This window comes from Anopheles marshallii, chromosome 2 (genome assembly GCF_943734725.1).
Source record: "Anopheles marshallii chromosome 2, idAnoMarsDA_429_01, whole genome shotgun sequence".
Classification (NCBI taxonomy): domain Eukaryota; kingdom Metazoa; phylum Arthropoda; class Insecta; order Diptera; family Culicidae; genus Anopheles; species Anopheles marshallii.
In genome coordinates, this window is record NC_071326.1 from 56,851,904 (window position 1) to 56,865,465 (window position 13,562).

The 13,562-nt window shown below is 42.3% G+C and overlaps 1 protein-coding gene across 1 annotated transcript; it reads left to right on the top strand.

Annotated features, from left to right (window-relative positions):
- The first annotated feature begins 235 nt into the window (after positions 1-235).
- LOC128707910 (trimethylguanosine synthase) lies at positions 236-3,361 on the top strand. The gene has a single exon (XM_053802866.1). It carries the CDS (start codon positions 236-238, stop codon positions 3,359-3,361), a length of 3,126 nt encoding a protein of 1,041 aa, XP_053658841.1.
- Positions 3,362-13,562: the final 10,201 nt, after the last annotated feature.

Consider the following 13,562-nt stretch of genomic DNA (forward strand, 5'->3'; position numbering starts at 1 on the left):
AATAAAAAATGTCGATCTGAAAGGAACGAAAACTAAAATCCCCTCCCAGTGGTGTTTTGAATGGTAAGTAAAATCGGGCATTACAAATATTTTCCTTTAAAACAAGTCTTCGAAAAGCACACAGCTAGCGAGGTGTGAATGTGTTCCGTTGGGGTTTTCCTAGTAGAAGCACTGGAATAGGACGTAATGTGTGCTGTATTCTTTCAGCTCTGGCATTGTAGTGCCCAAAAACACGATGAGTGCTTCCGAGGGCCACTGGGAACCCCTAGCCGAGATTTACCTGTCGCATCCACTGGTTAAGGATAAGAAAAAGAGCATCTATTGCTTGTGCAGTCGTGTATTCATCAAAAACTACTACGATGTTTACGTGTCCACCTTGGAACGTGGTGATTCTGTACCCTTGATTCCATCGATGGATCCCATAGCGCAAACAGAACGGTCATATTCCCCGATAGCAGTGAAGCCAGCAGAAACTGCGGGTGTTGCAGATAATGTAAAAGAAACTGTAAAATATTTGGCTGGTGGTGCTTCAGACGAACTCTTGGATGTACTGGACCGTGCAGAGGTGGACGATGTGTTTATCGAGGAACCTCTAATAAAGCAACTTAGCTTTGGCCGTGATGGTGTGCGTAAAATGCCATCCAAATGGGGTGATCGCGATGCGGGGACTACCAGTGACGCCAGCTGCTACTTCAGTGCCAGTGCCAGTCACTCCGATACCAACTATTGCAGTACTGACGAGCACGAACATGTACTCTATGCTTCTGGCGGTGGATCGCAATCTGTTGCGGCAGGCTTAACGACGGGTAACTCAACTGTAAGAAGTATCGTAACATCCGGATTGCACTCCAGCGACAGTGGTGCTGACCTGTCGGAACGAATTCATGAACGGAAGCTATCGCTTAAAGATGAGCTGCTTGAAAGCGGCCGATCTAACACCGACGATAATGAACATGGTCCAGGTTGTGCGGGGCCCATTACAACCGTTGCATCAATGGAACGGAATAACAGTCTTCCAGAGGCATTCGGACGGGAGGATTTACACGACGCATGGGAAACGTTCTGGAGCAAACATGGCGAGGCAATAATTTGGGCGTCCTGGATTGAAAAGTATAGTGACTATATAAATCCGGAGTATCTAGAACCGGAAGATGCTGGCCAGGCCACTGGTACCAATACGCCTCATGACAAAAGTGAAGCCACTCCGGGAACTGCGACAGAAGTGGATAAAGATTTTTCTTTCGATAACGATGCAATAACGGCAACCAGCATGGAAATCGTGGTGTCCGCCTGTTCGCCCCATCCCTACACAAAATCAACTTACCAAATGGCACACTGGCCATTGCCTTTCAGTCAAGGCACAGCGGTCAGCAGCAGCGGCGGTGGAGGTGTAGATGATGTTCTTTGGTGTGCACACCGTTCAGGTAGCTGCGAAAATGAAGCTCTGCTAAGTCCACGATGTGATTCGGTAACGTCGAGCATACCGCTTACGATAGGCACCACGGATTCCATGACTAACGTCACGCGGATGACAATTTCGAGTTACGATTTTTGTAGCTCGAAGGTAAGCTCGGAAAGTTCAAACCTTTCTGCAAGTCTTAGTTCTGAACATTCAAACGAAAGCTCGAACAGTTCGGATATGCTTGAAACAGAGTATTTAGTAGGTGCGAATCAAACGGCTGGAGCACCGATACCACCAGATGAAGAGGCCGCGATGGATGGCGAGCAATATTGGCAGATTTTGTGGCAACAACATTTCCAAGAGCTGTACGCCAAACAGTACCATCACTTCATGGCCGAACACGCGAACGATGAGCAAAGTGCGAGCTGTGGTGAACGTAACACAAACTCAAAGTATCATAAACGAAAGCGTCATAGCAATAATGGTGGAAGCAGAAGCGATACCCGTTCCTACCAGTTACACCAGACGGAACAGCAGCTTCCGGAAATGGTTGCAGAAATGCGCTTGTCACAAACGGAAGAAATGAATGAACCGAAGGATGGAAACGACGACACGCGTAACAAGGACACTAAAAATGCACAAACAGCGGAGTCGGTCGAAGATTTATCGATGGTACTGCAATCGTACGGTTTACCAACGGCATTTGGAAAACCATCGCAATCATCACATGCCGGCGACGGTGGTGACGACAGACCACCGAATGAAAAGCCGATCAACCTGAAACGCAGTCACGAGAGTGACAATGAAGAAACGCCAAAAGAACGCCTGAAGGCTGCATTTGAGCTGATGGGATACTCTTTCTCCGATCCGGCCAATGAGACGGAATCGATCATAAACCTCTCTGGCGAGGTATTTTATCGCAAGAAACACATTCGGCTACACAATCGAGTGTTGAAAATGAAACACCACAAACCGAAGCATACATACTTCGATGACGACGGGAACGAACTGCAGATGGTTGGCGCCACCGACAAGACCGATTCTGCCGCTCCGGAAGCATTGCTCCTTCACACTTCTTCCGACGACGATGAAACCAACCCGGGAGCGCTGGGCAGAGCAAGTGTACGATCGAGTGCGCTCCTCGAGTATAATCTGCTTCCGATTGCTGTCGGAAAGGATGTTGATTCACTGGAAAGTGGTGATGGGCCCGACACCGTTGCGGAAACTCCAGCTATTGCTTCCAGCGAAAGTGGGTGCGCCATGTCAACCAGCACGAAGAAGGAAAAGAAAAAGAAGCGCAAAACTAAATTCGTGGCCAGCCTTCCGGCCGACATCGCCAACGACAGATCACTGCTTAAGTACTGGTATAAGCGATTTTCTCTGTTTTCGCTTTTCGACTCGGGTATTCGACTAGATCGGGAATCTTGGTTTTCGGTCACACCGGAAAAGGTGGCATCACATACAGCCGAACGTTGTCGTTCGGATCTGCTCATCGACGCATTCTGTGGCTGTGGAGGCAATACGATTCAGTTTGCTTTCAGCTGTCAAAAGGTGATTGCAGTCGATATCGATCCTCGGAAGATTGAGATGGCCAAACACAATGCAGCGGTGTATGGAGTAGCGGACCGTATAGAGTTCATTGTTGGAGATTTTATGCAGCTGGTCGATCGATTGCAGGCAGATGTTGTGTTCCTATCGCCTCCGTGGGGTGGTCCTGGATATCTGAAGGAAGAAGTGTACGATTTGGAGCAATCGCTACTACCTGTACCGGCCACGCAGCTGATGCAAGCTGCCCAGCGAGTGAGTAAAAACGTCGCCATCTACTTACCGCGCAACTCGAACACACAGCAACTGACGATGTTGGCAGGACCAAACGGTGCCGTTGAAATCGAACAGAACTTCCTCGACCGTAAACTAATCGCACTGACCGCATATTATGGAGATTTGATCAACGAATAAAACAGATCACTGGGTCACGGCATTGCATTTGTTGACGTATGGATGGGACAGAAACACCAAGCACAGCACCGATGGGCGTTTAAAAAAGCACACATTCGTATTTCATGAATGCATTCCGCCATTTAACAAAAAGTTACTGTTAATGATTAATTTTGGTTCGCAGATTGAAGAAATTTCCAGCCAAGCGACGCATACAAAATCAGATTATCACTTAATAGTGATGCAGAAACCATTCGATTCGAACCACCTGATGGCAATTTAGAGTATTGTTGTGACAAAATATAATAGAGTCGATGTAACTGAGGAGAATTTTTTTAAAACACCAACGTTCTATATGTTACATTGGCCGCGGACTATGCAGGATCGGTTTGTTGGCTAAGCGATGTTTGTATATTCTGCGACCTTCATTTCCTGTTTGCGGTGTCGCACACGCTAGCCCTTTTTTCATTAGGACAATCTTATGTGTAGGTATCTGACGAACCGCTAAAATGTATTAGAACATTTTAGATGGATTGTGTTTGCTTCCGTTAAGGATGCATGTTAGGTTAGGCGTTTGTGTTCGTGTTTACATTTTCCTTCGAACGTTAGGAAAAAAACTTATTTTTAAAGCAATTTAGTTTTCGGTGTGTTGATCATGGACATAAGATTTGGTAAGTGTAAGAAATGAACGATAAAGGTAATGCATTAACGATATGAAATAAACTGAGCAAAACTAAAGGCACTTACAGAAATTTATCATAAACGAGTAATAAAATATACTTAATTTCAACATTTCTCGAGTTCCGTGTGTTTCGTTATGATGATGCCGAATAACAATGCGGTGATGTACTGGTAGCCAGGAGTTTTCTTAATTTCTTTGGTTGCATCTAGTTCTGTTGATTTAACAAGTGAGCCATCGTGTCCCGTTGATGTGAAGGAGGTTCATGTTCAAGGTCGTTACTCTCTTGTTCATTTCAAAACAGGTTTTATTCATGACAGGTACGTGAAGCTATTTGGGAACTTGTATGAAAAGAATATATACTTGTTTGACCTGTCCGTACCTCCTGCCAAGTGAACGAAGAGGATCTGCCGCAGGAGTGGAAACATGATTTTTGAGCAAAAACTGCATTTATGCCTAAGACCTACTCTTTTTTCAGTCGCAATTTGTTGATGGGTGGTAACTAACACGAGACCCCCAGAGGATATATGGATCGATGCACTTTAATCTATTACGTAGCATGCAGATTAAGTGTTACTTCAAGCATTAATCTCATCACGAAGGCTCAGTAGGGCATTGAAGAGGTTAACACTTCTGTAGCTGCGAGTGTATGTCGAAACGAAACCGTAACCATTGGTTAGTGGAAATGTGTGAGTTCACACGTTGGAATAATTTTTACGAGGGATTTGCTGTTGTGAATATTTAAAATGAAGTTTCCACAGAACGTTATCAAAATAAGATACTTCATTGTGCTATCAGTTTCTAGCAAATTACATTGTTTGCAACATGTGATTCGTTTTTTTTTTAAACAAGGAACCGCAAATTCTACAATGAGCCAATAGAATTACCTATTCCATTACTATTACCTGCAAATGTTTGTTGTTGGTTTGTAGCGAACACGTTGCCATGGAGAAAAAAATCCCTTTGCAGTTTGCCGCGAACCGTGCTCAGCACAAACGGGTTTTGATTTGTCTGACATCCAAACACACACTTTTGCATATCCACGAGTACAGAACAACAGTACTGGGCGGTAAATTCACCTTGCGCACTACTGATCAATGGGTCATGAAACTGTGGCCGTTCACAAACATAAGCGCAATGGCAACAAAAAAAGCGACTGAGGGCTAGGAAAACCCAGCACGCGATTGATTAGTGTCGGCAGGGAATATGGTTGTATTGTGGTCGCCAAGCAACGTCATCGCCATCGAACCGTTTCGGTCGAATTGTCAGTCAATAGGACACATCTGAGCAGTACAGTCGAATCGGTAGTGCGCTGCGGAACGGTCATACGGTCATACTTACAACACAATGTGAAAAGGATATCGATGCTAAGTGTGTTAATTATTAGTGATAAACTTGTTTGCTTCATACGAATCAGTCACGGTGTGTGCTGAGTGAATTCGGAAGTTAAAGGCATTTCTAAAATTCTTTTTCTATCAGTTCTTTTACAGCATAAACTCAAGTGAGTATTAGTTCGTCATAAATTAGGCACTTTGAATATACAGTCGACAGTACGTCTGCTCTAGAATATTCGGTAATTAGAGTAAGCCGGTAGGGGGTAACAAAATTAATGATTGTTTTCGTCGCGACAACTTTAGGCAGGTTAATTTAATTAGAGTGTACCTGTAGTTGGTTTATACAGAAAAAAAACTGTCGTGCTAGCTAGAGGCAGTAGAGAAAAATGCAAAGCAAATTGTAAAAAAGATAAGGATATTCTGAATGTGGTTCTGTCCTTTTTTGCATGCCCTATTTATATTAGTCCAAGCATATACCAAATGATTGGTCGCTTTTTCCATCACGTGCATGGAGTATAATATTAGTGACTCTCATAATCACAACGACCCTTACAGTATGGGATAAATGTCTCAATTTTCTATGTAGATTTATAGCAATAGTTGAGGAAGCTTAAAAATGCCTTACAAATTCTTGTAAGCGTGATTCAAGAATCATCGAGAATTGTTTTGTAAAGAATAAAAAAAAACTTTTACTATCTGAAATGTGGTTAAGCACGCAACAGCTATGGTGAAGGTAAAAAGGAAAGATTGGCACGGTAAAGAATAGAATGTAACGATGGTCCTCCATCATGATTGCTTATTTTGAACATTTGTTCTACAGTTAATACAAAAGAAAACTATCGACCAAACCAGACTGCTATATCGTTCATTGCCTGTCGCCATGGAAATGAGCTATGTTTGTGAGTTTTGCTGGGTTTATGCAAAGTGAAGTTGGTACGTATTTATCCTGATTGTACAATAAACGTCAGGGTCAGGCACGTCATGGTAGGTGTAAATATTTGTTTTGTTTTAGATATCATTGCGGTTAATTCCAATGTTAAAATCTTCACCTAAAGTGAAATGTTAAAGTAACGTGCCGCTTTGGATGAAAGAAACTCCAATTCAATTATTCCACGACTTCGACTAGGTAAACGTTTGTGGTGACCGTGCAAGTAACTATCGGCCAAACATAAACCTACGCACTTGTTTGTTTCGATCCCAGCGGGGGAACGGAGCTTGGTAAATTGCATTCGATCGGGTGTGCCTTGCTCGGTTTGTGTGACTACTATTTCACATCCGTAGGCTGCTGTTGTTCAATCGATCCAGTCTTTCACACAAGACGAGTTGAGCAACAATCAGGCAGCGTGTGCCAGCTTGGGATCGGTATGTCTCTTCGCAGGACGGTGGAGACGAGATTCTGATACGCAATGATGATATCATACGCCCGACAGGTACCTGTCGCGCATATTATTTCAGTGTTGTCCCTCGCCACTGTATGTAGTGGTGGTGGTGGCGATGGTGTTGATTATGGTTGCTACGACGAAAATCGCTCGAAGGTGTGTTTGTTTGTGTTTGTACGCTGGAATGCCTCTGTCCGATCGATCTCTGGCAAGGCGACAAATGGCCCGGGTGGGAGCGAGAAAGGTTGAACGCTGTAAAAAATAATGAATGAGCATTGCCTTTAGTGTGAGAATGGGATGCGACTACAGCAAACCGAGTGAGAAAACTCCATGCAATACCCGTTTGTCCGCTTGACTGGCCAAGCCCAGGGCCGTGTTTTGCTCGATCAAACAGACCACCGTCAAACGCGCTTATCCGCGGTTGTTTCGTGATTAAGGCTAAGGAAACGTGGATGCAATATATACTTTAGTACATACAAAGGATTAAAAGTTGAAAATCAAAATGACGCCAGTTAGCGAGTAGAGTTCGTTAGAAAATAGTGCTACACTAGTGAAATAGCGCATTTGTTACGTTAATTAAATTTTTACTCTTCAATTTGATTTCCGTGTAGAATAAAGCCAACAGCCAGCAGAAGTGAGTTCAGTGAAATAAAAAATTAATAAGTAAGTGCTCTGTGCGGTAGAATAATGTGCAAATTTTGTGATGTAAAGCAATCAAAGTAATTGATAGTGCGTGGCAAAGTGATCGAAAGTTGTGTCATGTTTCTTCAGTGATCAATGCATGTGGTAGTGACAAGAGAAGTGCCGGAATCAATCATCCACTATCGGGAATTGTTTGATCTACAGTACAGAACACAACAGTGTGCGACGCCACCATGGATAGCGACACTGATTTCGAAAGAAGCATCAACAACGCCATGGACGCCCTGGAGAACGCCATCGAAAATGGGTTCGACGAAGACTTCAAGGAGCGGTTCAATCGTAAGTGTCTTATCGTAACGTTTGTAGCACTATGACCTATCTTAATGTTAGTTAGATACGCTCTCGTATGCCAAATTTTGAAAACACGTTTTATCATTATATCATCAAGATTTTTTGTAGTTTGAAATAGGGATGAAATATGCTTTGGTATTGGCATTGGAGTAGTGCGTATGCTTAATTTCGTAACAATAGATAAACTATAACAAATCAAAATACATCAACTAAATAAAAATATTCCCAAGCATCACAATCTCACACCTATTACATTCATGATTCAGCTTTCGTGTGATGTAATGAAAAATAAAAAAAAAATCGTTTTGACCTTTTTTGTTATCACGAAATATCATGAAAAATAAGTATAATTAATTAAAGAAAGGGAGTTTGTCTACCTTTTTTTTAAATCAACATATGAGGATTCGTATTCGCATGTTGCCCATCCCTGCACGCTTAAAATATGCTGGCGCTCGGTAATTATCGATTTAACATGTTCATCGTTGAAGATGTATTTGTTCTATGAAACATTGTTTTTCATATGCGTATGAGAGTTTCATGTGAGTTTCATTGATGCAACTTGGTAGCCCATGATTGAATAATAGATACTTTTCTTTTTAATTTATCGCACATCGTTTAACGGCAAAGATCACCCGTAACACCAACGTTGGTTGGGTGATGTGTGATTTTTTATACTTCAATGTTCACGAATATAGATGTGGCAAACATTTGTAACAGTGCAACATGATCTCTGTGATAATAGATGGCTGTCGAGAAACGTGAATGTGTTTGATTTATCAGGTTTGGAGGTTATCATTTTCAAATTAGTCGTCGATGGCGCTCGAATTGGTGGGTGAAGCAATCAATCAATGTTGGTGGTTCGGAAGAAACACTCCAAGCTCAGGGCGCTCACCCGTTTGGACAGCCTCGGACTGTTGGCCGAAATAGGGCCGCCCAAGGATAAGTGAACAATGATGAAATAGGCTCAACATTCAGCGGAGACCACCAAGTAGATCCGATCCTCTACTTGTGTACGCGTGAAGATCGTGCGGTTAGTGTGCGGGATCCTAAATAGCATATACATAACTGCGGCCAAGAGTCGGCATGTACCATAAATGGGTGCCATATTTGCTTGTCCGGCTATATTGTCTACGACCCAACAGGTTTCAAAGATATCCAAAGTGCTAGTATGTTCAAGTATACAAGCGAACCGGCTGTTCAGCTCAATTGGTGAACTCATCGAGGACGTAAAGTGTTCTCCACATGATCTGAATTCTGAGAAATCATAGGCAAATTAAGCGTTAGATTTGACTCACTATACTTCACGCTAACATTTTTTGTTATATCCAAGCTACTATAGTTCCATACAATGCTTATGTGTAATCAAGATATCGTTGCAAACACTCTAACTAAACAAAACGATAGTGTGAAATGGGTTTAGTGGCCTACATTGCATTCAACGTGTAAAGGGCACATGCAATTCTAATAAGAGAGTAAACACAGCAACACGGACGGGTGTACTATAGTTGTCCTTTTTTCTTGTGGGTGCCAGCTACAAGACGCTGTTATATTATTCTGTTGGGGATCGTTAATAGTGCCCCCACACACCAGTGCAACCTGGTGCGCAATTTATGCTCAATATCGCGAGAGGTACTTCAAATCTAGGTTGGAATGCCATTCGTTAAGCTTAAACGGTGTTGGTCATAGATCGCGTAAGCTCTCGTGCGCGCGTATGTTTGGATGATATTTCGCTAACGGATGAGCGCCCGTTCGTGGGCACAGTTTCCGTATTCTCGCACAAAATAAACATACCTCCGTTCAACGAAAGAAGCGAATACATTGACTGGAATCCACATTTAGTGGGTGTCAGCTGTGCCAAAGCGCTGTGTAGAAAAATCTTGCGCCCATGGCGTGCACATACGCCCATACGAACTTGCTGCCCGGCTAAACCCCTCCACCAACACGGGTAACGCTTTTAGCCGCAAGACGCAGAAAATGCCAAACCATCTCAGCAACATGAAAAACCTTCAGCAGTAAAATGAAAAAGAGGGAACAGAGCTTGTTTGGTGTGTTATATGGGGCTAATTTATGCATACTAAAAAGTTGACTGCGTGGAACAAAATATTTACCATCACATAGGCCCGAACTAGACATACGCTTCAAACAATCACGAAATGGCGCAGAAACTTTCAAATTTTCATCTTTATGTCTTATATCGCCCTTAAAATCATTTGCCACTACAGTTGCTTTTAGAATTTTATTAAATGATACTTAAAATTTAATATGTAAAACATAGAGAAGTAAATATTGAATTGTAAAGTATCAGCAAATCTTTCACTTAGCCTTACAGAAACTCCATATCTGTCGTGTGAAAGTAAGAATATCGACTATAAGGCGAAGGCTTGTGTCGGAAGTTGACCAATGATTCGTAATGAAATTATTTTTACTTATGCTTACCTAACTAACTTTATTAGACCTTGTAAAGTACGAGCACATGTAAAGATATGAAGCCAGTACGTCAACCTTCGTCTCTTCTTGGAACCCGGCTAAACAGTAAATTACAGGACAGAGGTCGAACAAATAAACATCATGGTGGCTGCGGAGAGGTGTTTGTTTATTTGCACTTCTAGCAAGATAAGATAATTCATCCGCATTCGGCTATGTGCCGTGTTTCATCTGTTGGTGTTTTGTTGGGCGAACTAAAGTGTCGTTTGTTGAAGTTTTCTTTATTAGTTTTTCCAACTCATCTCACGTCAACTCACGGACATACCGTGCCACCACCAGCGATTGACATTGAAGGATGCTTCTAACTGAAATTAATTATCAATAATTACCACCACGCCTATGACATCATCTGTTAACTGTTGTACTGTTCTTTCGCTGGGTTTTTATAGTATCCGCCACTGGACCATATTGGCATATTTACGAGTTGACCATACGAGTTGTTGGCATATTTTACATTACAGTTTAGTAAATTCTATAGGGACTTTTTTTTAATAAGTTAACATGAACTAATCTACTGCAGCTTAAAGAGCATCTTTGTGGTATCGCCTGCCGTTTTTTTAACCTGGATATCCGTCAACTGTCGATCTTTGAATTCCTGGACCACTTGCTTTGCCTCAACGCACAGCTTGTTGCCATAACAGTTTAGCGGTTAAGCCACAGCTACGTAGTGCACCTAATGAATATTTCAACAGCAATGTTCCTCGAAATCGAGCTCGTCGGTAGCTGTACTGCTTGGTTTTGCGGTTTTCACGTGATCTTCCGTGAAGGTTCCGGTTTGTACGCAATGCATACGACGTCCAACAATCACGATCATTCATTGACTTCAATCAGGGGAAGACGTGGTTTCATTTCACATCCTTTTCCGAACAACAGCTCTTTAGCTTCCAAGAACAAGTCCCCAACAGCACGTTAATGTATTCAAATTCAAACAATACTGAATAGTGAAAAAATGCGCAGCTCATGCAAAATACATCAATACGCAAACATTCAAAATCAAATAATCTGTTTATTTGGGACTTGAAAGGATGGAACAACAAAAACGCTTGCGGAAAATGCCTTCGTGACGAAAAAAAATTATAATTTCGGAATAAATAAATTCATTACCATCTTCTTCTCGTTGAAGGTCACGTAAACGGAGACCAGATAATGCGAGTCTAATTTAAACTGCAAAGCTTATCGATACGAACCGCATACTTGAAAACGATAAGAATTTGCCGTTGTTGTATGCCAAAGTTTGTATCGCTGCTTTACTGTATTTATAGCACATAAAGCTGTGAAACCCTTTTTATTCCTTGTTTTGACCCTTATGACCGATATTACGCAACGTAGGGGGGATGCGAGTATTATGAAACCTATATACTTAACAAATGGTCGATGAACAAGAGCGAAGCCTCATCGGTCACTTTGTGCAGGGAATACATGATGTCAGCAGTAGTTTAGTGTAGTTAGAAGCTATCGACGGTTTGCCTTGAATTGTAAATATCGAAGGAAACGTGCAAGAGCAATAAATGCATGCGCACCGTTGGTGTCATTGGCAAGATGTGTTTGCAAATTCAATTAGTACTAGTGAATATTTTAGTGTTGGGGTTGGATAGACTGTGTCAAGCACTTAAATTTAAAATTATTTCAACTAATTTGTCTGCTAATGATACATAGTGTGACTATGAAATTGACTTTCAATTTGATAAAGTGCAAAGTTAATCGTGAGTTGGATGCTTTGTAATGTAGTAACGAAATAGGTGTCGCTTTAAATAGAGTTTAAAAAAAATAACAAATGGCATAAAACGGGATCCTACACGCTAAATTAATCAGACACAAATATAGTCAGCAGAACTGGTATCATATCTTTGGTGTAGTCGATAATTGTCTCTTCAGACGTTGTCGCTTTGACATTTTCATCGAAATTGGCTTTCTCTTCGCATATATCTTCCCAACAATGGAGAATCTGTCCCGATTGTTGCCGAACCGCACCATGTGCAATGTTGTCAGCATCCCACAAATATAAAACTCTTTCCCCAACCACGGCACACTGACGCCCGTACGCAAGAGAAACGCACCGATGATCGATGCAACGATATTGAGCCCGAAAGCGTAATAATCGATCCTACGCAATTTCCCGATTATGGCAAGACCGGTTCTGGCATTAAAAGTCGCTTCTTGCGAGCGGCTGGCGCGTACAAAAAAGTGACCACATTGCTCGAACGATTACCACCCCAACCGGATAGGTTGGTTGTACCGGTTGTGATGTGGTCTGAAATGTTTCGTAGAGGGAAGCTTTACGTCCAACTAGCCTACTTTTGGTTGCGGGGTAGCAAATTTAGGAGTGACAGCAGTTTCCGATATTTCCGAGCACCGGCATCGAAAACATTGACCGACATCGAACGTGCGAGCAACCGGAAGTGATGGTTTAGTAAATTAATTTAATTATAAGATTAGCTCGTGCCGGTGTTGTTGTTTTTCTCCATTCCGTTTCCATTCCATATCGCCGGAAATATAATGGAACGAATTCACGACCCAAGCAGAGTTTAAAGGGGTGGAATGTTTTGATTTTCTAAACTGAATTGATGAAACCAAATGGTTATCTCTGGCCAGAAACCTACGCGAATGGTTTGTTCTGCAGTACTACATTGTATGGCACCAATGTATTTATTTTTGTAATTTTGATACAGAACGCGTGAAATATTAATTGAAATTGAGTAGTGCGTAAATTTCATATCGCATTTAATATAATGCCACGATCAAACGTCACCCAGCCGATACATATCTCGACTCGCTAATTGTGCATCTAGCATCCGGTTGTTTGTGTTGTAGAATTCTTACGACACGACAACCAAAGCTAATGCTTCTAATTACAAGTCGTTTGTGAATCGGTTGATTAAAGTTTAAATACGCTTGCTGACGTGCTTGCTTTACATTAATCGCGATCATTCGACAAGTTCGACGCGTCGTTCAAAACCGTGGCCAGTAGGGTAAACAGGCTGGCCTGGCGACTGCACAAAGCCTCCGGGGCATTAGGCTCACGCGCACCAGAAGGTGCGGTGTCGGCGTGCTTTTGATCGTTTTGTAACTGCTCACAGACGTGGTAAATGCCTCGTGACAGCTCCCCATGTTGGGTGGGCAACAGCTTTGGATTATGCTTGCGTTAACCGACATGAACCGAGACAGCTGGAAGTGGAAGTTTCACGGCGCGTAATGTCAAGGTTAAGAGACCGAAACATCGATTTAAGGAATGCGATGAAATTCACGGTTTGAAGTAATCAAAACAGTAAATTAACATCTGCGAGTTTAGATGTTAGCCATTACTGCAGCTTTGGTAGTGAACCTGTTAAGTATTTAGTGTTTATTCGACTAAT